This window comes from Sus scrofa, chromosome 1 (genome assembly GCF_054392235.1).
Source record: "Sus scrofa isolate SSC_HxYL_T2T_F1_AM1 chromosome 1, Sscrofa_HxYL_maternal_Yorkshire_Landrace_v2.0, whole genome shotgun sequence".
NCBI lineage: Eukaryota > Metazoa > Chordata > Mammalia > Artiodactyla > Suidae > Sus > Sus scrofa.
Genome location: NC_139383.1, coordinates 200,248,006 through 200,262,056, shown reverse-complemented (window position 1 = coordinate 200,262,056; position 14,051 = coordinate 200,248,006). Strand labels below are relative to the sequence as shown.

The following is a 14,051-nucleotide window of genomic DNA, read 5'->3' as shown; positions in this document are numbered from 1 at the left end:
ATGGGAACTCCACATTTTTATACTTTTTATCATTATTTAACTATTATTTTAACAATAATTTAAATTATTTAATTTAGGAAAAGTTCAATGAAATTATTCTTCCAATAATATACTTAGAAGATCCAGGAGTTCCCGTTGTGGCGCAGTGGTTAACGAATCCGACTAGGAACCATGAGGTTGCGGGTTCGGTCCCTGCCCTTGCTCAGTGGGTTAAGGATCGGGCGTTGCCGTGAGCTGTGGTGTAGGTTGCAGATGCAGCTCAGATCCCGCGTTGCTGTGGCTCTGGCGTAGGGCGGTGGCTACAGCTCTGATTAGACCCCTAGCCTGGGAACCTCCATATGCCGCGGGAGCAGCCCAAAGAAACAGCAAAAAAAAAGACAAAAAAAAAAAAAAAAAGAAGATCCGTATATGATTGTAATGTTTCTTTAATGATATCTGCTCATGCTGGTTAATTTGTTTCTGAATAAAGCTTTTTAAAGTTTGAAGTATGGAGTTTCTTTCGTGGTCCAGTGGTTAGCAAATCTGACTAGGAACCATGAGGGTGCAGGTTCGATCCCTGGCCTCGCTTAGTGGGTTAAGGATCCGGCATTGCCGTGAGCTGTGGTTTAGGTTGCAGATGAGGCTCAGATCCTGTTTTGCTGGGGCGTAGGCCAGTGGCTACAGCTCCAATTAGACCCCTAGCCTGGGAACCTCCATATGCCATGAGTATGGCCCTAGAAAAGACAAAAAAAAAAGATTGAAGTAGTACTCCAAAATCTAAAGCATGCTATTTACAGATACTGTTTTGGTTTTTTTTGCCATATTTAGAAAGTCTTTTAAAATGATTATGCTTTAAAATTGAGAGTGTGTTGCATTGAAAACACTGGACTTAATCAGGAAAAGTGTGTTTTAGTTGTAAAACTAATAAGCAATTTTTTTTTTTTTGGTCTTTTTGTCTTTTGAGGGCCACACCCATGGCATATGGAGGTTCCCAGGCTAAGGGTTTAACCAGAGCTGTAGCTGCCGGCCTACACCACAGCCACAGCAACGTCAGATCCGAGCTGCATCTGCGGCCTACACCACAGCTGACGGCAATGCCGGATCCTTAACCCAGTGAGAGCAAGGCCAGGGATCAAACCTGCAACTTCATGGTTCCAAGTCAGATTGGTTTCCGCTACGCTACGATGGGAACTCCCTAGTAAGCAATTTAATAATATCGGGCAGATTTCTTAAATTCTCTGGAACTTGGTTTTATTATCTGCAAATTGAGGATTTTTAACTATATAATAATGTAAATATATCTTATAGCTTCAAAATATATTAATTTTTACTTAGCTAATGTTTAATATAATTCACTCTTCTCTTTAGAGTCTTTGAAAAAGATGAACAACATGTATTTATATTGAACAAAACCCCTCCCAACAGTCAATTATTTCTTCCATACGAATCTCAGAAATTAGTCAGACCAGTGAAGACGCATTCTTCAGAACCAAGAGTTAAAGGTACAGTATATGTTTATTATTCAAAAACATAGTTTTCTTTGCAAACACATAAAAGAAAACTATAAAGGAACAATTTTAGTTATCATTTGGTGTAAGCAAGAGCAAACAGTACTGGATACCTACAGACTTAGTAAAGTGCCACTTTGATTCTTTCTGAGAGAAAACAAGATGTGCCACCTGTACATAATATTTTTCTCTTTGAGAAAGAAATCACTCACATGATATATTTCAAAAAATGTTCTATCTGGTTTTACTGCTACCAGAGGAAGAATAATAATTATATAGTTTTTATTTGAGAGGTTGTATTATCAGTATGTGTGATTAAAGTGGGTAGCAGACTTAGGTTAATGGCATTTGTGACTTAGTCACTGAGACATTTGAATCATGTTTCATTCAGTGGATATGTAGATTAGATTAACTGCATTGTATTAGGTTAATTACTTTGGCTATTTTTCTTCCCCCAGTCTTTAATATCACAACTCTCTGTTCTTTGGTTCCCCATTATAAAGATCAAGTCCCAGTATAAAGATGTAGTTTTTGTCAGCTCTTTTCATTCTACATTCATAGTTATTATAACTATTGTATAGTGAGGAATTAAGATTATGTAATACTTTAATAATTCTGTATTTTAAATTAAATGTTCTTGTAACTTGATTTTTTTAAATTACAAGGTTTGGTTAAATGTTGGGCATGAGATTTGATTCTGTCACTGAAATTGATTTGAAGTTGTACAATTTAATAACCTAGATAAAGAAGAAAGTTCTGGGAAGTGGTCAAAACTTGCCAATATTGACTTCAGACAAAAAGAAAGTGATACACAGGTAAGTATTTTTTTAATAGTACAAATTAAATGTGTAGTTAAATTAGATACTTAATGTACCACATTTAGGACATGTGTATGTGAGATACATTAAATTAGCCATTAGTACAATCTTAGGGTCTAAAAATTAAAAGAGTTTCAGTATGGCATCCTGAGCATGTATTGTAGACTTCGCTCTTCTAACAATAAAAGATACTTAAAAATACCAATCACTGTACCCAGTAGACCAAAAAATGTAAGACATTTGTAAAAGAGAAAAACAGAATTAGATTGAGGAAGGAAATTGTGACACTATCTCCACAGTGTCATCATTTCTCTAGTTGCATCAGTGTTTTCTTTTCCTGCTATCCTTAATGCTTAAACTTTTACCTCAAAGTTGTCTCATGGTCAAAAGCTAACCATTACAACTATACCATCATATCTACCTTCTAGACAGGAAAGAAGTCATCGTAATTTTAAATGATCTTTCCTGGATGCTCCTTAAACAATTTATGTTAGTGTTTAATTGGTCAGAACTTTGTAACATGGCTACCTCTACCTGCAGAGAGGTTGAGAAATATGATGGATTTTTTTTGTTTGTTTTTTAAAAATTAGAACATAAAGGGAATGTGGATTTTGGATAGGACAGAAAACTGGCAGTTTCTGTCACAGGAACAATCAAATAGATGAAAAATAAGAATATAGAGGGTCTAACACATTTAGCAAACTGTGGCCAGCATACACAGAATTCAGTTAAATTTTTGTTTGTCATACTCACCTAAATTGAATATTTACTAGAACAAAAAAGATATCTCAAAATCTGTCTTCACCAACCATAAAAAAAATACAAGTTAAACAAAAAGATAGCCCTCTCCACAAAAAACTATTTGGCTGAGAGGAAGGATATTCACATACTTTCAAATTACTTTTGGGTTATAGAAGAAATCAAAATACAATGTAATAACTATTTAAAAGAATACTATAAATCCAAATCTGTGAAATGTGGCCAAATTGGTCCTCACAGATAAATTTATATTTGAAAACAAACATATTCAAAAATAAGATTAAAATTAGCTGAACATCAGGGAGTTCCTGTCATGGTGCAGAGGAAACAAATTCCATTAGGAACCGTGAGGTTGCAGATTCGATCCCTGGCCTCACTCAGTGTGTTGAGGATCTGGCGTTGCCATTAGCTGTGGTGTAGGTTGCACACGTGGCTTGGATCCCACGTTGTTGTGGCTGTGGCATAGGCTAGTGGCTACAGCTCCGATTAGACCCCTAACCCGGGTACCTCCATATGCCATGGGTGCAGCCCTAAAAAGAAAAAAAAAAAAAATTGGACTTCCCACTGTTGTGCAGCAGGTTCTGCATTAGACCCACCATTTTCTCCACAGCAGCTTGGGTTGCTGCTAAGGCATGGGTTCAGTCCCTGGCCTGGTGTAGTGGGTTAAGGATCTGGAATTGCCACAGCTGTGGTGTAGGTTGTAGCTGTGGTGCAGGTCATAGCTGTGGCTCGGATTCAGTCCCTGGCCTGGGAACTTCCATATGCCATGAGTATGGTCAAAAAAAAAACAAAAAAAAAAAAAACAAAAACCTACCTCAGCATTAAGTATGAAAACTTCAAAGTATGAAAAGCTCAACTCACAATACAAAAACAAAATAATAAATGCAAAGACCATAGGAATTAATACAGAGACAAGCAAAAATTAATGAAATTTTAAAGTTGGGCTCATTAATATAGCCAAAAGCTAATAACTTTCAGCAGGTACAGAGAAAAAAAGAGAAGTCCCCCCCCCCAAAAGGAAAAGAATAAAAAAGGGGAAAAGAGCTTATCATTATACCTATAGAAGAAATCTTTTCTAAGTCCTAAGAGGATATTACATAAAACCTTATAGCAGTAAATTTGAAAGTTTGTGAGATGGACAATTAGGACAATACAAATTGCTTAGTAGACTGAAAAAGAAAACCATGAATAAAACAGATCAATAGTCTAGAAAAAACTAAAATGTAAGTGAAAATGAAATATAAATAAATGTCTAGTTCTCTCTTTTCTTCTTTATTTCTCTCCCTTCTCCTTCTGCCCCACATGCCCTTCAGAACACACTAGACTCAATTTGTCAGCTGAATTTTACCAAATCTGTAAGAATTAAATCAGAATTTCTCAATTGTGACACTTTGAAATTTTGGACCAGGTAATTCTTTGCTGTGAAGTCGTCTTGTGACCCACCAGAGGCCAATAGCACCTCATCCCCAAATTATGACAAAAAATATCTCCAGACATTGTCACATGTCCCCTAAGAAGCAAAGTGGCTCTTAGTTGAGAGCCATTGGATTAAATAATCTTTTTATACAAAAAACTCCAGAGTATAGAAAAAGTTGGAAACTGTCCAACAGCTTATACATGACTAATCCATTAGATAGCAAGGAAAAGGGTAGTGAAAGAAAATAAGAACTATAGTACATTTTTCTCAAGAATGAACATAAATGTAAAAATCTAATTAAGTTATTAGCAAATCAAATTTTGCACTGTAATTTTTTTTTTTTGGTCTTTTTTGCTATTTCTTTGGGCCACTCCCGCAGCACATGGAGGTTCCCAGGCTAGGGGTCTAATCGGAGCTGTAGCCACCAGCCTACGCCAGAGCCACAGCAACGCAGGATTCGAGCTGCATCTGCAACCTACACCACAGCTCACGGCAACGCCCGATCCTTAACCCACTGAGCAAGGGCAGGGACTGAACCCGCAACCTCATGGTTCCTAGTTGGATTCATTAACCACTGCGCTGCGATGGAAACTCCTGCACGTAATGTTAAAAGAATAATATATTATGACTAATCTTGGTTTTCCAAAAAAAATACGGTGATGGTTATTTTAGCTGTCACCATAGCATTTTAAAAAATCTATGATTCACTACATTAAATATGTTAATACATGATTTTAAGTAAATATTTTTAAAAGAATGCTAGAGAGACTCTTGCCACCAAATATCAAAATGTTTATTTTATTTTATATTATTTTTGGTCACGCTCATCACATGTGGAAGTCCCTGAGCCAAGGATTGAACCTGCATCACAGTAGCAACTTGAGCCTCTGCAGTGACAAAACTGGATCCTTAACCCAGTGTGTCACAAGATAACTCCAAAATGTTTATTTTTTAACTTTTATTATTGAGATAAAAGTCACATACCATAAAATTAATCATTTTGTAGTGTACAATTCGGTGGTTTTTAGTATATTCACAAGATAGTGTAACCATGACCACTGTCAAATTTCAGAGCATTTTCATCATCCCAAAAGATTTTTAAATGTTATCAAAATATAGTAATTATAACAGCATAGTACAAGAAAAGATGAATTGATCAATGGAGTATAGCAAAAAAAAAAAAAGCTTTTGTATGGCATGAGACACTAACAAAGTTAAAAGATATTGACAGAATTGTCACTTAGTAGATGGGAATCTGGAAAGTATGATATATAAATAAATACACAGTAATTCTTTCACATTAATTTAGAAAACAATAAAATGGGCAAAAGATAAGTCAGCTTATAGAAAAAGAAAGACAAGGGGTCACTAAACATAAGATGCATAACCTCAGAAGTACAGAGAAATGGAAGTTAAACCAATGAGATACCTGGTTTCACCTATTAGATTTGTAGACATTAAGACATAATGATAATATCTAGTGAGGTTAATAATAGTGGGAGTATAATTTGAGACAACTGCTTTGGAAGACTGATTCACAGTACTCATTAAAAATAAAACTAAGGAGTTCCTGTCATGGCTCAGTGGAAAGGAATCTGATTAGTATCCATGAGGATGCAAGTTTGATCCCTGGCCCTGCTTGGAGGGTTAAGGATCTGGTGTTTCCATGAGCTGTGGTGTAGGTAGCAGACAAGGTTTGGATCCCAAGTTGCTGGGGTGTCAGCCAAAGGCTACAGCTCTGATTCACCCCTTGGCCTGGGAACCTCCGTATGTCATGCGTGCGGCCTTAAAAAGACAACCAACCAACCAAAAAACCTCACACTCAGCAGTTTCACTTCTGGCACCTATTCTAAACAAATACTTTAAATACTTGTATCAGGTGCCATATACCAACATGTATATTGTTTGATATATACATTAAAACAGTAAAAACACTTATTCTTTAAGGGACGTGTTCTTTTAGGGACAGAGTCTTTTTCTTAAGATCAAAAAGCACAATAAGATGGCAAAATTAAGATCACTGGCTGTCATAACAAAAATAAATGGATAAACTTATCTATTAAAGGTATTTTAATTTCTGGTCAAATAAGGAAAATCAGCAACTGTTCAAAATGTGTGACTTGGAGAATGAAAGACCTGAAACAAACAGTACAAAAATCAGTAAAGCAGTGGTTTAAATATTGCCATTAAACACAATTTAATTAAAGTTAAAAATGAAATATTACAGGCCTTAATCTTTTAACGTACTGTTTTCCTTTCCTGTATTCAATTTGAGAGGATAGACAGACATATAAATCAGGTAATTAGTTGAGAAGATAGTAAGATTCACTTTATGTGTCATGAATAAGGAAGAAAAAATTTTGTTTACCTTAATCATACAGATACTATCAAACATAGTTATTGTACATGTCAAAAACATCAAATTCCTTAAGAGTCTTAAATCTTTTTTGTTTTTGAGTGTTTCCCTTAATGTTTTGTATATAGTGGTTTCATTAAATGTGTATAGTTGGTGTTGATAATAAGTGATGATGATGAGGATGACAGTGTTCTTGGAGAACCCTGAGTATCCTTGGCAAGCAAAAAAATTTATTGTTTTGTGTAGTCAATTCTAATGCTTAATTTCTTTTGTTCAGGTAGTGAATGACTCAGCTGTGAATAGCCACTCAAAATGTTCACATATTACAGCTTTTAAAAGTTCACAAAATCTTATGCAGTTCAGGTAACCTTTAAAAATAAGAAAATTCTTTACTTTCTGAAATAACTTATCAACTCAGTAAATAATATAAAACTTTTGGTTACTGTATTTTAGATTGTTAACCCCACAGAAACAGTCAAATTGCAATCAGTGGTTGGAAAAAGGAGATACAGGTATTTGCTAAGAAGTGGGAGTAAAAAGTTATATCAGGTTTTTATACTAGTCAAATAAATTATTTGGGTTCTTTGCATCTCTCGTTAACTGCTGTGCATACCTGGTTTTAAAATACATTTTTCTTAAATATAAAACAAATACATTTTATTATAGAAAGTTTGGAAAACAGAAAAATATAAAAGAAGCAAAAATACTACCACCTAGATGTAACTGATCCTAAACATACTATTATATGTATACATGTTTTTCCTATGCATATCTGTTTTGTTCTTTTAGTTTATTCATTCAAATTTGAAGCATACTGTGTATATCATTTTGTATCCTTTTCTTTCCACTTGATATACTCTTGAGCATATTTTTCCATGCCATTAAATAGATTTTATTTTTGCTGACTGTGTAATATGTCTTTGCATGGATATGCTGTGATTTGTTTAGCCTTTCTCTCACATTGAATATTTTGTTATTTCCATGTTTTTTGCTTTTATAAATAATACTACTATATTGTTTTATATAAATATTTTCCTACCTTGGATTATTTTCTTTGAATAAAATCATAGAAAGGTCATAGAATATATATGTATGAGTTCATTATCCTAGAATCAACTAGCTTTTGGAACTTTGATGCACACTTGAAAATACTATTTCATTCTCTCTATGGACAAATGTGTATATGTAAATATATATAATACATCATATGGGGACACACACATATATATTTTGGTAGCTCAGTAACAAATAGTAATTATTCCATTCGTTAGGCTATATGGAAGTCTTTATGTCTTCTTGTCTATAGCATGTGGATTACTGACTTATTTTGAAATTTGAAAAATGACTCATTCTGGCAGTATAAAAATTCTTTAAATATGTGCATATTCCGAATGGTCATATGCTACACTATGAGTCTATACCTATCACTCTAAATATAAGATTCGACCAAGACAATATGCTTATTTTATGCAAATGGATATTTTTCCCTCTTTCTTCTGAAAAAAAGAATTTTATCTTCCCAGGTGATCTATTCCACCTGTTTAAAATCCTTTCGATATGCTAGACTGACAGAGTGTTATACAAGGGAGGAATAGCTAATCTCTAGGAAGAGTACCCCCCCTAATACAGATATGTGGGGAAATGCATATATCTGGCATAGTCCTAGCTGCCACTGAGCATATATGGTGAAGCTTTACACCCAAGAAGATGTATAATTATTTTGGAAGAAGGAAAGATTCTTTTCAACAATCTCCAAGCCTATCTTTTGAAGAGGTTAATTTTGGTAGCTGTGACTTAAATGCGTAAGGCAAAACTATAAATCTTTCAGATGATGAAATAGAAAAACATCTATTCAAGATAGGAAGGAATTTCTTAAAAAAATTTGAAAGCCCAGTTATAAAAGATAAAGTGATAACTTGGCTATATTAAAATTAAGAATTGCTTTTCATCAAAAGACACTATAAAAAGAATGGGAGGCAAGAGGAGGATATATTTTCAATACTTAAAACTGTCAAAGGATTAGTTTCCAAAAGTGTATTAAAAATTTCTACAAAGAAATGAAAGACAGACAACCCAATTAGAAATATATGCAAAAATAAACAAACAGGCACCTTAAATAGGAAAAATTTGAGGCAGGTAAACAGATGAAAAAATGTTCAGCAAATCAGTTAACTGGAAAATAAAACCACAGTGAGATATTATTGTACATAAGCTTACCATTATACACAAGATTATCATTATCCCATAAGTTTAGCAAAATTTGGAAAGTCTGATAAAACTAAATGTTGATAAGAATGTAGAACAATTATTTCATCATATAATATTTTAAAACAAAAATATATTGCTCAGTCAGTAGAACTATATAAAGCAAATCAGGATTTTATCTTAGAAGTCAGGATAGTGTTACCACTAAGGAAGAGGATATGGGGAATATGGGGCCTTTGGACAACTTATAATGTTCCATTTCCTCACCTAGGTGGTGGTTACATGGATGTTCACATTGTAATTTTTTTTTGTTAAACCGTTCATGCAGATTTTATTCCCTTATTTTTATTAATTAGGTTGAACTATATAAAATTTTAATCTTTGTAGAACAAGAACAGTTAAATATTGATGGTTTCATATGTTGACTAATATGTTTTATTTACAATTAAATTACGAAAAGAAAAAAATAGTTTGTTCTCATGTAACAAATAGATGCTGAGTGTGGAGAAAAAGGGACAGTAAGACAATTGAGAGAATCAAAATGTACTTCACAAGTAAGTCAAATGTTTGGTTTCTAATTTCTAAGCAGAATATTTCAATTTAAAATATTCTAGGGGAGTTCCCGTTGTGGCGCAGTGGTTAACGAATCTGACTAGGAACCATGAGGTTGCGGATTCGATCCCTGCCCTTGCTCAGTGGATTAAGGATTGGCATTGCCGTGAGCTGTGGTGTAGGTCGCAGACACGGCTTGGATCCCGCGTTGCTATGGCTCTGGCATAGGCTGACGGCTACAGCTACGATTAGACCCCTAGCCTGGGATCTTCCCATATGCCGCAGGAGTGGCCCAAGAAATGGCAAAAAGACAAAAAGACAAAAAAAAAAAAAAAAATTCTATTTCCAGGAGTTCCTGCTGTGAGCAGTGGGTTAAGGATCTGGCATTATCTCTGTGGCCACGTTGATTTGATTCTTGGCCCATTGCAGTGGGTTAAAGGTACAGAGTAGCTGTAGCTATGGTATAGTTTGTAGCTGCAGCTCAGATTTGATCTCTTGCTGGGGAACTTCCATATGCTGTGGACGCAGTGGAAAAATAAAAATTAAGTTAAATAAAGTATTCTGTTTCCATTTTAATTTCAGATTTAGTATAATGAAGATTGTTTATGTGAGGTCTAGAAGTTATTAGCTTGGCAGTCAGGTTGCTGTGATGTTACAGAGGTTTGAAGAGGTTAATTTGTGGTGAAAATAGTAGCTGTGACTTAAATGCATGAGGCAAAAGTATAAATCTTTCAGATGGCAAAATAGAAAAACATCTATTCAAGATAGGAAGGAATTTCTTAATTCCTTAAGGAGTTAAAGATTTAAAAACGAAGACACAAAAAGTTTACATGAAAGTATATGAAAAAAGTCATCATTAATAATTGGCAATATGTATATTGACAGCACAACAACTAAATCATGACTGAAGAAAACAATTTTGTTTGGTAAGATTGATTTGCTAAGGCAGACACCAAAATACCTTCAAAATATTTTTTAATAGTAGCAATAGTCTCCTGCTATAAAGAAATACTGGTAAGCATATTTTAATTTTTTGATGGAGGGATCCAAATTGTTTCTGTGATGGCACTTGGTAATGAACATATTTGAAAAATCATATTCCTAGATAACAAATGATATAATGGAAGATTAGTATTCAAATTCTAAATCTTTTCAGAGAAAGTAGTATAATGAACTTATAAGGGCAAAAAGTGCAGAGAACATAACCAGTAAGAGTAGGATTGCTTTTCTCTTTCAAGGGAATAGCATAAACAAATCTTGACCCAGAGCACAATATGGAAATTTTTGAAGAAAAATTATTTGTAACCATTGTTCTTCATCAGTCTGAATAGGTTTCATTTATCAGTTACTTTTTCAGGTAGGAGTAGGTGACATAGAGCTGGAAAGAAAAAATAGAAAATTAAAAATAATTATTTTCCTATTTTTTGACATATTTTGGTATTACTTTTACCAATTATTCTTATTTATTTTGTTTATGAAATGATAACATAGATTAATGTGATATTTTCAGTCTCACACATTTTTACATTTGTGTATTAATGCAATATCATTCATTTTTATAGTTTTCTGTTACTTTGGATTTGCAGGTTTTATATACAGAACATTTTGGAAAGCCAGTAGAAGAAAGTGCTGAGATTTTCTCACAAACTCCTGAAATTCCCTTATTTTTAAGGACTGCTGAAGCTGTGAAAATACCTGAATCTGTGGAGAAATTACCTGAAACCTCCTCATTTGAAATGTAAGATTTTAGTTAATTATAATTAAAGAATTTACATATTGAGTTATAAATAATTGATGTGAATAGTAAAATGCCTAATCCCTATAACTTAAAAAAATTTATTATGGAATAGTTCTGATGAGATCAGGTGCATTCAGGGTAGTATGGCCATAGACTGTTATGGAATATTTCAAATATATGAAGGAGAGGGAGAGAGACTAGTATAATGAACTCTTATGTACCTGTTACCTCTGTGTTGGAACACTTATTAACATTGTCATCTTATTTCATAGATCGTCTTCCCCATTTCCCCTGAAACATTTAGCTGAAGTGGCATAGGTCATGAGCACTTAACAAGTTCAATAGTGCAAGACTTAAGAGTTTTTGAAGAATAAAAAAAGTAGGGAAAAATTTTAAATGTCAAGCAAAAAAGTTAATATCACATTTGGTAGATTGTGGATATCATTGAATAATGTTCCAGCAGTCATTTTTCCTTAATGTTGTCAGTTTTATGGCAAGAATTGCCATTCTTTTAATTAATCTTGGTAGGCATAAATATCTTTAACATCATTTTTAAACTTTGGAAACCATAGACTGTAGTTTATAGCCAAGAAAATAATGCTACTTTTAACCTTTTTGTTTAGTTGAGTCTTTTCCTTAATACTGAACCTTGAGATTTTCCTAAAATATATGTCAAACAGATTTCACTTCATCAAGAATCTCTCACCTGTGTTCTACTCTGTATTTTAAATTGCTAGTAAGAGTTTTGTATATGAATATTATGCTCTTGACTCAAACACAGCATGTTCAAAGTGGAACTCATTATCTGAAAACCATAAAAAGATGTGGCAGTTGTATACTAAAACCTCTCTCTATGGATAAGAAAGCAAATCTGTAAAGTAACTCAATAGTGGTCATGGCAATAGTTATGGAAGTATCTTCAGACTTCTGTTATATTTTACAAACACTTAATAGCACTATTTGTAAGTATTTTGTAAATATTGCTACTTTAATATTCAAACAACTTTATGAGACATAGTACATTATTATCCATATTTTATAGATGAGGACACAGAATCACAGATGATACAGCTCATCAGTGACAGAGCTGAGATTGAAACCCAGACAGTTCTGCCTCCAGAATTGATGCTTTTTAGTGACTGTGTTATATACTGTCTTAACTAATTATTTTCTCAAATCATTTTATAGTTTAACTCCCTTATGAAACAATCTGTTATGGCTGGCTTCTCATTAAGACTAAAATTTTGTGACTACTTTCAAGATCTTGAGGACAGTATAGCATTAGGGTTAAGAGTTTGGACTTTGAATCTGTATTGTTGCATTCAAATCCCAAAGGCACTTACATTCTTTTGACCAAATCATTTAATCTTTCTATGCTTCAAAATCCTCTTCTATGAAATGGAGGTGATAATAATAGTACCTATTTCATAGGGCTATTGTAAGGAATAACTAAATTAATGATGATATAAATACATAGACTAGTGTCTGACAGTATATCCTCAGTAGGAATTCATTATTTCATTTCATAATTGATTATGCTACTTTAAAAAATATTACTCTCCACCCAAGCCCATAGGTTTGTTTTCTTATTCACAGTCTTATCACTTCAATAACTATTTCCTCCCTTTTCCTGCTGTGCTAATTCTTACCTCTCTGTTATTGCCTGTGGTGCTTACTAGTCTGCAATATTTAATGATATGTATTTAGCATTTTGACGATTTCTTATTTCTCTGTATCAGAAATAAAAATACAACTACTGAATGTCAAACACAAAAGGAATCCTCTGGATTTTCTTTTTTTACAAGTTATACTTCTGGATCGCCTGGATTGAATTTATTTGATTCTTCTATATTTGATTCAGAAATCCCATCACATCAGGTAATGTGAGAAGCTAAAGTTTTATTTCTTAAAAAAATGTACACTGGAATTTCAAATAATTTTAATTCTTTAATACCAAACTGTCTTGGGACAGAGTATAGAACAGAAGCAATTTTTGAAAATAATCTGAGTATTAATAGAATAACAGAGTTCCCCCATTGTCTTTTTGTTTTCAAATTCAGGTTCCTCAAATTGATAGCTCTTCATAAAAACAGAATCTTAGGATAGCAATGATTTAAATTGCAATTAAAGTCAATTTCAAAGTTAATTTGGGAGTTCCCGTCGTGGCGCAGTGGTTAACGAATCCGACTAGGAACCATGAGGTTGCGGGTTCGATCCCTGCCCTTGCTCAGCGGGTTAACGATCCGGCGTTGCCGTGAGCTGTGGTGTAGGTTGCAGATGCGGCTCGGATCCCGCGTTGCTGTGGCTCTGGCGTAGGCCGGTGGCTACAGCTCCGATTCACCCCCTAGCCTGGGAACCTCCATATGCCACGGGAGCGGCCCAAGAAATAGCAACAACAACAACAGCAACAACAACAAAAGACAAAAGACAAAAGACAAAAAAAAAAAAGTTAATTTGGCTTTAGTTAAAAACAAAGTAAATTTGTTTGAATTTCACATATTCTCAGTGTGAAAAAATTTTCAGGTTACTAGTTGATCTTTTCATCTACATGTGTATGCATCTAATAACAGCTTCAAAATACAGAAACAAAAATGACAGAATCAAAGGGAGAAATATACAAAAATACAAATTTATTCAGAGATTTTCTAGGACTCCTTTTTTAGCTATTGATAGAATTCGACAATACAATCAAGAAAGATCTTATGTAAAATCTGAACAA

At 33.8% G+C, this 14,051-nt stretch overlaps 1 protein-coding gene across 49 annotated transcripts in view; it reads left to right on the top strand.

Annotated features, from left to right (window-relative positions):
- C1H14orf39 (chromosome 1 C14orf39 homolog) overlaps positions 1-14,051 on the top strand; it is a 259,890-nt gene that overhangs the window by 181,504 nt on the left and 64,335 nt on the right. For 38 of the 49 annotated variants that reach the window (XR_014820192.1, XR_014820159.1, XM_084982587.1 and 35 more), the window contains 7 exons: positions 1,348-1,481; positions 2,229-2,302; positions 7,115-7,200; positions 7,291-7,349; positions 9,535-9,596; positions 11,181-11,332; positions 13,072-13,210. Coding sequence is in view for 42 of the 49 variants with exons in the window: in XM_084982587.1 (XP_084838713.1) it covers positions 1,348-1,481; positions 2,229-2,302; positions 7,115-7,200; positions 7,291-7,349; positions 9,535-9,596; positions 11,181-11,332; positions 13,072-13,210 (706 nt within the window). In the remaining 7 variants the exon portion in view is untranslated. Of the gene's footprint in view, positions 1-1,347; positions 1,482-2,152; positions 2,303-7,114; positions 7,201-7,290; positions 7,350-9,534; positions 9,597-11,180; positions 11,333-13,071; positions 13,211-14,051 lie in introns of those variants that run through there. The other 11 variants (XM_084982602.1, XM_084982589.1, XM_084982621.1 and 8 more) reach the window with 8 other exon arrangements.